Raw genomic sequence first — 13,334 nt, 5'->3', positions numbered from 1 at the left:
TATTGATGCCGACTACCACCCCTGGAGTACCGAGTTCCAGTCTAGGGTGTGCTGAGTGACTCCAGTCAGGTCTCCTAAGCAACCATATTAGCCCGGTTGCACATGAGGTAACCTCCTCGTGGTCGCAATTAGTGGTTTTCTCTCTCAATGGGACACGTGGTAAGTTGTGTGTGGATCACGGAGTGTAGCATGAGCCTCCACATGCTGGGAGTCTCTGCGGTGTCATGCACAACGAGCCACGTGATAAGATGCGTGGATTTACTGTCTCAGAAGCGGAGGCAACAGAGACTTGTCCTCCGCCACCCGGATTGAGGTGAGTAACCGCGCCACCACGAGGACCTATTAAGTAGTGGGAATTGGGCATCCCAAATTGGGGAGAAAAGGAGATAAAATTAAAAACATTACTGAAAAATAAATAAATAACAACCATAGTGAGCTTCCTTGCTGTCTACTCTCTATCTTTTAAGGCAACATTTTAACTGAATGGAACCTTATAAGTGACTGATTTGGAATGATCTCAATATGTTAACCTAAAAAGTGCTTCATATGGTACAATCAAAATGAGCTGGTTTGATTCAAGTCAAAAATACCTTTACCATTACAGAATCAACCTGAATACATTCTTACACACACACAAAAAAACTAATTTTAAGGGTTAAAAATATTTAAATAAAAAATATTTATTTTCCAATTTATCTTAATTTGGATCATCCTGATATCGATTCTTGATGATCAAACTTTTACATTCATAATTAAGCAAAATGGAAATTATAACTGAAATAAATCCAAATTATTCACAAATGAATCAAATTGAGAGCTTGTGAATCTGAATCGAATCAAATCGGGAAATCTATATCAATACCCAGCTGTAAGAAATAATTGCTTGATAGTTCACCCAAAAATTTTAATTCTCTCATAATTTATTATCCTCATGTCATCCCAGATATGTATGACTTTTCTTAACTTGCAGAACGCAAATTAAGATTTTTAGAAGAAAATCTCTGTTAGACCTTAAATGGGCAAGTAAATGGGTGCCAAAATGTTGACACTCCTAAAAGTACGTAAAGGCAGCATAAAAGTAATCCTAATGACTCCAGTGGTTAAATTTATATCTTCAGAAGTGATATGATAGGTGTGGGTGAGAAACAGATACTTTTAAGTCCATTTTTGCTAGAAATTCTTCTCCCTGCCCAGTAGGGGGTGTATGCATGAAAAATGTGAATCCCCAAAAACACAAGAAGAAGAATGTGAAAGCTGATACAGACTGAGCAGGGAGGAGAATTTATAGTAAAAATGGACTTAATTTTATGAATTAAGTCAAAAAGTGTGAATAGCAGTAACAAATGTTATTCAAACTGATTATCGTTCTGACTTCAACACAGCTGACATCAATAGAGTGCAACAGTGCAGTAACACCTCATATTCATTTTTCAGGGTTCTCAAATAAGCCACTAACCAGACCATAGGCATTGCTAGACCCTATTTAGGAAGGCTTTATTCCCCCTAAAAATCGGTGACTTTGCAAACAAAGTGTTATATAAAGCAGCAGCCGCAACACTGCACTTGTTTGAAGCAAGAATGCTTTTGTGGCATTTCCTACCAGTAAAGACTTACTAAAGCGTGAACCAATAGTATTGAAGTGGGGCTGTGAAGGAGAATATCATTGGTTTGACACACTGGATCCATTCCTCATTTGCTTCGTGAACGAGCATGGATCAGCGTTTTTTTGACTGATTTTCATTTAGTTTGTTAATCACGTTTAACAAGGAGAGAAAGGGGCTGGATGAATTAAAGAGTAAAAGTGAATAATGACATTACAATGATATCAGAACATAAATTAAATCTTGTAATTACTTTTAGGCTAATTATGTTTTTTGTTGTATACCTTAATGGATCACAAAATGAAATTCTTGTCATGAGTGGGGAAAATGCTTATTATGCTTTAAATACTCTGCTGAAGTCTTTAAGTAGATACGCAGATTTTAATGAAGAATAATTAGACTTGTTTCGGTCTTGAAAAAGGTGCTTTATCATTGGTTTAATGAGTCACCCAAAACACATAAAAGATGTTTACACCAACAGGCATTAAATTTAATTTACAAACATTTAAAAACTGAATGAATAAATGAACAAATCTGAAATAATCTTTTTATTTTATACATTAATTTGGTTGGGGTTGTGGTTGGTCTATTGAAATTAAAAATCTTTTTTCAGTGAGATTTTCTCTTGAACGAATTCAAAAGACTTAAGTCATGAGTTAATAAAATTGAAATCAGGAGTTAATTCACTCCACAAAATATGACCCAGCTAAAAGTGACATTTATTTTAACACTAGGTTTTTGTGGATTTTGATTGAACTATCTATAGAAAATTCTAAATTATTGATTTTCTTTAATAAACAAAAATAATAATACATGGAAAATAAAAAACAATTATTATTTGAATGTTTTCTCAAATGTTTTAGTTATTTATTTTACTTTGTAAGTGTATTTATTATATAAAATGATCATAATTAATATTAGCTGGATATATTCAATGATGTAAACACAATAAAAAATACTACAATCTATGGTAAAGAGTGAAATACATTAAATGTGCACATCAAATAGTGTCATTGGTGGCTGAGCCCCCATAAGATTGAAATCATAGAATTGCCCCTGAACTAATCCTACAATCTCTGAAGTGAATCACAACATTACACACTTTAATTTGAAGAAGTGTTTGAAAATCAGACAAAAAATAAAGGTACAAAAAAGTGTACTTAAAATTGTTCATGAGTGCATGAACTACAATCCCTCAAAGCATGCAAATAATGTAATCAAAATAAAAATTATGGAAAGTCTATAAAACTATTGATTTTAAGTTGCTGATTATAAGTAAAGAAACATTATATTTAAAGTGTATTGCAAAATATTCATATATATATATATATATATATATATATATATATATATATATATATATTTATACACAAATATTAAAGTAGAGAGTCTAGTAAGTGTGTCATGGGAGTGGACAGCCTCTGCTTGGCTCGTTTGACACGCTTTGGTTAGCCGTAATTCTCTGATTGGTGGATCTTTCTCTATAGGATCATGGGTAATGTAATTCTTCATCAGGAATTCCACTATTAAATACTTTTTTTTTTGTTTTTTGTTTTTTACAACTAAAATGGAAAAATACAGAAGACTCATGATTTAAACAGGAGCATACTGTAGGTACCAGCGATTAACAACCTCTGAGCTCACTGTAGGTCTTTCTTTAAAGGTTTAAAGTTAGCATTATTAATTAGTTCCCCTATGAAAATCATGAATGGGATTTTTACTTTAAGAAGGCGACTGTTGTGCTCCATGGACTTTGGTGTTAGCATGTTGCTGAGTTTACCGCACAATACTCTTATAAGCATTAAAAATACACAGCCAACACAAATATTGGGGAAAATAGTATTACATTTTTTTTTTATCGTTTTACCTTGTGGTATTGACTAAAATGCAAGTTACTTTGTCCGCTTAGTCCACCATTTTAGATTTAGTCGCAATGCATGATAGGATTGGATTCTCCATTAAGAATGCATGCTATGCTGCCTTTGTTTTTGGCCAAAAGAAGGTATGGTTGAAGTCAGAAGTTTACATTCGCCTTAAACTCAGTTTTTCACAGTTTCTGACATTTAATCATAGAAAACATTCTGTCTTAGGTCAGTTAGGATCACTACTTTACTTTAAGGATAATAGTAGAGAGAATTATTTATTTCAGCTTTTATTTCTCTCATCACATGCCCAGTAGGTCAGAAGTTTACATATACTTTGCTAGTATTTGGTAGCATTGCCTTTGTAGTTTTGGGCAGCCTTCCTCAAGCTTCTCACAATAAGTTGCTGGAATTTTGGCCCATTGTTCCAGACAGAACTGGTCACAAGCTTTTTCAGTTCTGCCCACAAATTTTATATTGGATTGAGGTCAGGCACTCCAATACCTTGATATTATTGTCCTTAAGCCATTTGCCACAACTTTGGAGGTATGCTTGGGCTCATTATCCATTTGGAAGACCAATTTGCGACCAAGCTTTAACTTCCTGGCTGATGTCTTGAGATGTTGCTTCAATATATCCACATCATTTTGCCATCTATTTTGTGAAGTGCACCAGTCCCTCCTGCAGCAAAGCACCCCACAACATGATGCTGCCACCCCCATGCTTCACGGTTGGGATGGTGTTCTTTGGCTGGCAAGCGTCACCCTTTTTCCTCCAAACATAACAATGGTCATTATGGCTAAACAGTTACCTTTTTGTTTCATCAGACCAGAGTACATTTCTCCAAACAGTAAGATCTTTGTCCCTATGTGCACTTGCAAACTGTAGTCTGGCTTTTTGATGGTGGTTTTGGAGCAGTGGATACTTCCTTGCTGAGCAGCCTTTCAGGTTATGTCGATATAGGACTTGTTTTACTGTGGATATAGATACTTGTGTACCTGTATCCTCCAGCATCTTCACAAGGTCCATTGCTGTTGTTCTGGGATTGATTTGCAGTTTTCACACCAAACTACGTTCATCTCTAGGAGACAGAGAATGAGTCTCCTTCCTGAGCGGTATGATGGCTGTGTGGTCCCATGGTGTATATACTTGCATACTGTTGTGTGTAAAGATGAATGTGGTACCCTCGGGCATTTGGAAATTGCTCCCAAGGATGAACCAGACTTGTGGAGATCCACAATTTTTTTCTGAGGTCTTGGCTGAATTCTTTTGATTTTCCCATGATGTCAAGCAAAGAGGCACTGAGTTTGAAGGTAGGCCTTAAAATACATACACAGGTACACAATTGACTCCAATTAGCCAATCAGAAGCTAATTGCCTAAAGGATTGACATAATTTTCTGGAATTTTCCAAGCTGCTTAAAGGCACTGTTAAATTAGTGTATGTAAAGTTCTGACCCACTGGAATTGTGATATATTCAATTAAAATTAAACAATCTGTCTGTAAACAATTGTTGGAAAAATGACTTGTGTAGTGCACAAAGTAGATGTCCTAAACGACTTGCCAAAACTATAGTTTGCTAATATGAAATATGTGGAGTGGTTAAAAAATGTGTTTTAATGACTTTAACCTAAGTGTATGTAAACTGACTTCAACTCTATCTCTACCTTTTGGAACATCCAACGCCTCAGAAGCATGACTATGATGCCTTATAATGCTGCCTATGTAGGCATCTCACAATGGTTAAGGACAGAGCCACACATACACAAATATTTTTCTCTCTGGTTCTCTAACCCACTATTCCTGACTCATGATTGAAATACGTCATCCACTTTCTCTTTCTCTCTGCAGTTTGATTGACAGGAGAGGATTTGTCCAACCAGACACCCCACAGCCTGCAGCCCAGACAAATGGCACCAGTGCCTTCCTCTCCAATCAAGTCCAGAGTCACATGGTAGAAAAACAACACTCTGAACTCTCACTAAGAGTTTGTGTGTGTGTTTGTGTTTGTCACAACTGTAATTTAGTCAACTGTAATTTAACACTTAGAGGGTTTCTTCTTTAACTATGGACACTATGGGCCCTGTGGTGGACTTTTAAAAATAATTTATTTTAACACACTAGTTTATTTAATTTGTCTACATTGTCCAATGTCCAACATTGGGTATACATGCATCACAGGACAATTCTGACATTTTTGTTGGGGTTATTCAGTGGTGGAAATATATATATATACATTTATTTTACAGTTTTGGAAAAAAATAACCCACTACTTTGTCTAGCTAAGGTTATTTTCATAGCTAGAATTTTCTTTCTTTTTTTTTCATAGCTAGAATTTGTTTTTATTATTATTTCTAAACAATTCTTTTAGCATCATTTCTCAAAATTACAGCTTGATGTTTGTTTCTTACATTGTTTATTAAGATTGTCATAGATTAAAACATTTAAAACTCATATATGTTTTATTTCATATTTTAAGATAGAAAATCTGGGTCTGGGACAGTGGTAAAACCTATACATAAAGCACATTTTTAAAAAAGCTGCATAAATAAATAAATGTTATGAAGACAAGATAAAATGTTTCTAAAACAGTTCCTGAAGATAAGTTGACCTACATATAGCTAAAAGAGTTAGACTTACTAGACCGGGACATAATAGTGCCCATAGTTAAAGAAACCATTTATGTACAAACCACTTAAAGGATTTCAGAAAAGCATAATTTTGAGTCTGTCAACAATGAATTGAAATATATCAGATGTGAAAGGTCTTCTGTACTTGACATAAATGTATGTGCATAAAGCTTTGTATTAGCTGTATGGTGAAGTTATCTTGCTCAATATGTGTGTTTTGCACTGATCAATGTGAAACACTTATGTGGTTTGCACAGGCACATGTAATCAGTGATGCAAATCATTTTTTTAGACATATTGATGCACAGCGTGGGCTGGTGAGATCTGAACAGCACTCACGAATACTGATGGCTCACTCTTATTGTTCATTTCCATCAGCCACTAATTTGATGGCAATTTTTCATTCTCTCCAGATGTTTTTTAAACAATGTTTGAGTTTTACATTAGGTTTTAAAAAATTATGCTTCCTGGACATAACATAAAACAATATCTGTATGGTAGGACAGTTTTCCTAACTTTTGTTTCTATGTTTCTTTACACTTACTCTCTAAACGTATTAACCTTCTTAAAGGTGAAGTTTGTGATTTCTTTTACCACTAGCAGCACCAAATGAAATAGCAAATATAACTAATATTGCTGTCAGTCTGTTCAATTATTTAATTGCGATTAACCACATTTGTAACAATGTTTTATTAGCTTTTCAAAAAAGAAAAAAGGCCTTCCACAGTATTAAAGATAGAAATGCTCTAAAATAGCATAGAATTAAGTAAAATTAAAAACAAATGTTTTTCAAACATGCAAGTAGGAGTTTGACTAATTGAAAGAACTAGTACCTATAGGTTGCATATTCATTGCAAAGGGTATTAAATCTCTTAAACCCTCATCTTCCACAAAACTAATCTGCCGGTAAGCTACAGCAAATGAGAAGCCACATTTACATGATTCACGTAACGGCATCAATGCATTGCTCAATGTCAGTGGCAAGCGCCACTTAGAGCTCCACATGAAAGCACTGCAGAGAACATCTTGTTTTGCTTTTAGCACTGACACTTCCCATGTAATGATACTGGCTGCATCCAAAAGCTAAGCCAGCTGCCTAAGTTAATGGTTTAACCAACAATGTAAACTGGTCTCAGAACAATTTTAAACAAACCTTATTTTCATCCTACCTCCATATACAGCCAACAAAGGCAAAATTTACCATCTTTTCGGATACAGCCGCTGATGCTTCACACCAGCTAGTCATGTAAATATGGCTTTAGTTTGCTGCACGTGTGATAGTTGAAGGACATTCCACAGGAGAACTCCAACAAGCTGCTTTGTCTTTTAGGTGTTAGTTAATATGTGATGTGCTTCGATCTGTGGTAATTAAATTCTGCTTTACAAGGCCATAAAGTACTTTATTTTTTTTCCAATCTGGGATTGTTTTGTACTCAAAATTCAGGTTAAAGAGTGAAAAATTTAAATTATCTCATCATTTACTCACCCTCATGCCATCCCAGATGTGCATGACTTTCTTTCTTCAGCAGAACGCAAACAAAGATTTTTAGATGAATATCTCAGCTCTGTTGGTCCTTTTAATGCAAGTGAATGGTGGCCAGACATGTGAAGGTCCTAAAAGCACATACTGGCAGCATAAAAGTAATCCATAAGACTCCAGTGGTTAAATCTATATGTTCAGAAGTGATATGATAGATGTGGGTGAGAAACAGATCAATATGTAAGTTCTTTTTTACTATAATTCTCCATGTAGCCAAAACTCAACAGGCACTACATGTGGCTTTCAGATGTGAAAGTGGAAGTGGAGATAAACTTAAATATTGATCTGTTACTCACCCACTATTTTTTTTTCTGTCATCCATTTATGTCAAATAATATTTGAATAATGGAAGTTAACATCAACATCAAATAATATTTGTAGGGCTGGCTATTGGCATAGTCATATCATATAGATAGAGGGGCAGTAGATGTAGTAAAAAATTGTCAACAAATGCAAATACTTTGAAATTCAAACATTCATTCCTCCTGCACTTTTGGCCTCTAGTGGGTGAGGAGGCTTTTCAAAGACATATAGCAGCATAAGTGAGTTGGGCACAAATGCATGGCACAGGGAGCAAAGGGTTACGGAATTTAGCGCAGCACCAAACTGATGCAGCGCGAGAGAAGCATAGTGACCATCAACAGTGCGAGGGCCCACCACTGTGACTCGGCACCAGCTACACGACGGATGGCCCTCTTCAAATAATGTTGAGTGAAAATTAGGTGCCACCCTATTCCAACCATTGTTTAAAACTCATACAGTGCTGAATAAAACGTCAAATTGGCAAATGCATAAAAAAAAAAAAGTTGAATGCGTTAACGCATTAATTACGACATCTCTAATAATTCGATTTATAAATTTTAACAACTGGGAGTAGTACTTTCCAGTTGAGCTTGACCAATATATCGTTATATATTTTTTCTTCGATTAATCAGCTTGGATAGTTGCTTTTTGGAACTATGGATTAACTGCAAAAATCAATGCAGATAGTTTTAACATTCAAAAAATTAATAAAAAAATATATATTGTCCGAATAATCAGTACAAATTTAAGTTATCAGCCTTTTCTTCCAGCTTAGTTATCGGTATTGACAAAATCCGATATCAGTCGACCTCTACTTGCCGGTAGATGTTCTGGTGTCTTAAAATGCCTTGGGTCCCTCCTTCTATGTAAGTCTATTTCAAGTCAACCTACAAATGGCTTAATTAGTTGTCTCTGCATATTAAAGTGAAAAACGAGAAAGCATGAAAGTTACACACTTCACCTTGACTGCTGTGTTAACCATCAAAAACTGCTTTTCTCTGACCTGCTTTTCCATAACATTTTGTCCTTTTAAATCTTTGGTTCTGATTTTCTTCCAACTTTCTTTTCTTTCTCTCTTTAACTTTTCCTCCCAGTGTGATCAAAACCAGTGCATTCAGAGCACCAAATTCGTTTTGCAGGCCGCCACCAACCCGCTCCTCCACAGCCAGCCAGTCATTCTGGGTGGAGGCCCCGCCCTGCAGGCCAAGACATCTCTGGGAGGCCCGTGTTCTACTTTGGGGCCCTCTCAGCCCTCACTGCCCTCCTCTATCCCCAGCCTGAGCTGTGGGGGAGAGTTTATGGCCCTGCGGGACTCAGAGATCCACTGCCACAATCACCTCCACCATCAACATTTCATCAGCCCGGAGGAGACGCCCTCTCCCCCTGAAGTGCTGCCCAGTGCCAGCCACCTGGGTCACCACATTCATCCGACACAGCTCTTTGACCCAGTCAGCCAGGACTCGCTCCATGAAGACTCTGTGCGGGGTTTGGTGAAGCTTAGCTCGGTGTGAACTGGTTTCAATGTTATGCTGCTGAACTGGACAAAAAGCCATATTTTACACACATACAGCAGCCTCTACTGGACGTTAACAACACTTTGATGGAGGTAGCAACTTAACAACTTTCTGAGTACCAAGAGAAGACCAAAGATTGTCTTCCAAATCCACTATTCCAGAACTGAGCTGTTTTCAATAGCAGCAGCACTAAAAGTGGCATTTTTACAAACTATGATTAGAAGCAAAAATTTATAGAAAATTGGAAAAAATACAAAAGGGACCAGACTGTGTATTTATATTCTTTAATTAGGGAATGAACTACTCATTTCACAAAGCATTGCAAATGACATAATAATCAAATCAAAAACAGCTTACAATATTACACAATTGAATTTTGTTCATAAATGTATGTACACATATATATAATTAAATACACACAGTTGAAGTCAGAAGTTTACATACACCTTTGCCAAATACATTTAAACTTTTTAGTTTTTAACAATTCCTAACATTTAATCGTACAAAACATTCCCCCTTTTAGGTCAGGTAGGATCACTACTAGAGAATGGATTAGTTTAGCTTTTATTTATTTCATAACATTCCCAGTAGATCAGAAGTTTACATACACTTTGTTAGTATTTGGTAGCATTGCCTTTAAATTGTTTAACTTGGGTCAAACCTTTTGGGTAGCCTTCCACAAGATTCTTACAATAAGTTGCTGGAATTTTGGCCCATTCTTCCAGACAGAACTGGTATAACAAAGATAACTTTTTAGGCCTCCTTGCTTGCACACACTTTTTCAGTTCTGCCATCAGATTGAGGTCAAGGCTTTGTGATGACCACTCCAAAACCTTGACTTTGTTGTCCTTAAGTCATTTTGCCACAACTTTCATTGTTCATTTGGAAGACCCATTTGCGACTGGGCCGTAACTTCCTGGCTGAGGTCTTGAGATGTTGCTTCAATATATCCACATAATTTTCCTTCCTCATAATGCCATCTAATTTGTGAAGAGTTTTGGAGCAATGGCTTACTCCTTGCCAAGCAGCCTTTCAGGTCATGTCGATATAGGACTTGTTTTACTGTGGATATAGATATTTTCTACCCGTTTCCTCCAGCATTTTCACAAGGTCCTTTGCTGCTGTTCTAAGATTGATTTGCACTTTTTGCACCAAACTACGTTCATCTCTAGGAGACAGAATGCGTCTCCTTCCTGAGCGGTATGATAGCTGCATGGTAATATAGTGTTTATACGTGCATACTATTGTTTGTACAGATGAACGTGCCTTCCGGCATTTGGAAATTGCTCCCAAGGATAAACCAGACTTGTGGAGGTCCACATTGTTTTTTCTGAGGTCCTGTCTCATTTCTTTTGATTTTCCGGCATTTGGAAATTGCTCCCAAGGATAAACCAGACTTGTGGAGGTCCACATTGTTTTTTCTGAGGTCCTGTCTCATTTCTTTTGATTTTCCCCATGTTGTCGAGCAAAGAGGCACTGAGTTTGAAGGTAGGCCTTAAAATACATCCACAGGTACACCTCCTATCAAAAGCTAATTGCCTAAAGGATTGACATAATTTTCTGGAATTTTCCAAGCTGCTTAAAGGCACAGTTAACTGACCATTGGAATTGTGATATAGTCAATTAAAAGTGAAAAAATTTTCTGTAAACAATTGTTAGAAGGCACTACATGTGGCTTTCAGATGCGAAAGTAGAAGTGGAGATAAACCATTAAAAAAGAACTTAAATATTGATCTGTTACTCACCCACAATTTTTTTTTGGTAGTTTAGTAGATGTTCTAAATGACTTGCTAAAACTATAGTTTGCTAATATTAAATCTGTGGAGTGGTTAAACAATTAGTTTTAATGACTTCATCCTAAGTGTATGTAAACTTCTGACTTCAACTGTGTGTGTGTATATATATATATATATATATAGTGCATTCAGAAAGTATTCAGACCCCTTACATTTTTTAACATTTTTCTATGTTGTAGCTTATGCTAAAATGCTTTAAATAATTTTTTTCACATCAATCTGTTCTCTATACCCCATAATTACAAAGAAAAACTATAGTTTTTGATAACTTTGCACATTTCTTAATAAGAAAAAGCTTAAAAATCACATTGACATAAGTATTCAGACCCTTAACTCTGTACTTAGTTGAAGCACCTTTGGCAGCGACAGCCTCAAGTTGTTTTGTGTATGATGTGACAAGCTGTGCACACCTGGATTTTGGGATTTTCTGGAATTCTTCTCTGCAGATCCTCTCAAGCTCTGTCAGGTTGGATGGGGACCATCGGTGGACAGCCATTTTCAGGTCTCTCCAGGGATGTTCAGTCCAAGCTCTGGCTGGGCCACTTAAGGACATTCAAAGGGTTGTCTACTCTTGTGCTGTCTTGGCTGTGTGCTTAGGGTCACTGTCCTGTTGGAAGGTGAACCTCGGCCCAGTCGGAGTTCCTGAGTGCTCTGAACCAGGTTTTCATGAAGGATATCTCTGTATTTTGCTGCATTCAGCCTTCCTTCAACCCTGACCAATCCCCCAGTCCCTGCCTCTGAAAAACACCCCCACGTTATTATACTACCACCACCATGCTTCACCGTTGGGATGGTATTGCGCAGGATATGAGCAGTGCCTGGTTTCCTCCAGACATGATACTTGAAATTGAGGCCAAACAGTTCAATCTTCAATTCATCAGACCAGAGAATCTGGTTTCTCACAGTCTGAGTGTCCTTTAGGTGTTTTTTTGTGTGTCTTGCAAGTTTTTTGCGAGTTTTATTGTGATGCGTGTCCTGCAAGTTTCTCCCATCTCCACACATAATCTCTGGAGCTCAACCAGAGTGACTATTGGGTTCTTTGTCACCTCTCTTACCAAGGCCCTTCTCCCCCAATTGCTCAGTTTGGCCAGGCTGCCAGCTCTAGGAAGAGTCCTGGTTGTTCCAAACTTCTTCCATTTAAGAATTATGGAGGCCACTGTACTCTTGGGAACCTTCAGTGCAGCCAAATATTTTTGGTACAATTCCCCAGATCTGTGCCTCGACACAATCCTGTCTCTGTGCTCTGCAGGAACTTCCTTTGACCTCATGGCTTGGTTTTTGCTCTGATATGCATTTTCAGCTGTGAAACCTTATATAGTCAGGTGTGTGCCTTTCCAAATCCTGTCCAATCAATTGAATGTGCCACCATTGGACACCAATCAAAGTGTAGAAACATCTCAAAGATAATCGAGAGAACTTGGATGCACCTGAGCAAAATTTCAAGTTTCATAGCAAAGGGTCTGAATATTTATGTCACTGTGATATTAGAAATAAAACATAAATTAAATAAAGTCATCAAAAATATATTTTTTGTTTTGTCATTATGGGGAATGGAGTGTAGACTGATGTGAGAATTTTTTTTTTTTATAGCATTTTATCATAAGGCTGCAACTTTATGAATATATATATATATATATATATATATATATATATATATATATATATATATATATATATATATATCATGCTGTTGATTCAACAACATTCTTGCAATTAATTGTACAAAAAATAATGCGTTAAAAATTGTACGCCCCCTGACCGTGCATTAATTCCCTAATAAATGTTTCCGTCTGATGCATGTGTAAATTGACCAACAAAAATAGTGCAGATGGACACAAGAATACTCCCAGTTAAAACACGTCTGGAGCCTACCTCGGACAGATTGACAAACTCAATTACAAAATAGATTGATATGTTCAGTGAAATAGGAATATATTGTCTTCTAAGGCCACTCTTTGTAATGTCTAATCAATGCTGCATGGTCTTTTCTGTATTAGAAATATATGAATTTTTATTTTTATTAAATATATTACTTTATAATTTAACCATTATGTCTCATTTTAATTATATATATATATATATATATAT

General features: G+C 36.4%; 1 protein-coding gene across 2 annotated transcripts in view; it reads left to right on the top strand.

Moving 5' to 3' along the window:
* The window catches only part of LOC127621784 (palmitoyltransferase ZDHHC14-like), a 61,672-nt gene extending 48,828 nt beyond the window's left edge, over window positions 1–12,844 (top strand). The window contains exons 8-9 of one of the 2 annotated variants that reach the window (XM_052095510.1): window positions 5,315–5,417; window positions 9,076–12,844. In XM_052095510.1, coding sequence (XP_051951470.1) covers window positions 5,315–5,417; window positions 9,076–9,447 — 475 coding nt within the window. In that variant the 3' untranslated portion in view covers window positions 9,448–12,844. Of the gene's footprint in view, window positions 1–5,314; window positions 5,418–9,030 lie in introns of both variants that reach the window. The other variant, XM_052095511.1, reaches the window with a different exon arrangement.
* The last annotated feature ends 490 nt before the right edge of the window (window positions 12,845–13,334 follow it).

Source organism: Xyrauchen texanus, chromosome 28 (assembly GCF_025860055.1).
Source record: "Xyrauchen texanus isolate HMW12.3.18 chromosome 28, RBS_HiC_50CHRs, whole genome shotgun sequence".
Classification (NCBI taxonomy): Eukaryota; Metazoa; Chordata; class Actinopteri; order Cypriniformes; family Catostomidae; genus Xyrauchen; species Xyrauchen texanus.
This window is presented reverse-complemented; position numbering and strand designations above follow the sequence as displayed.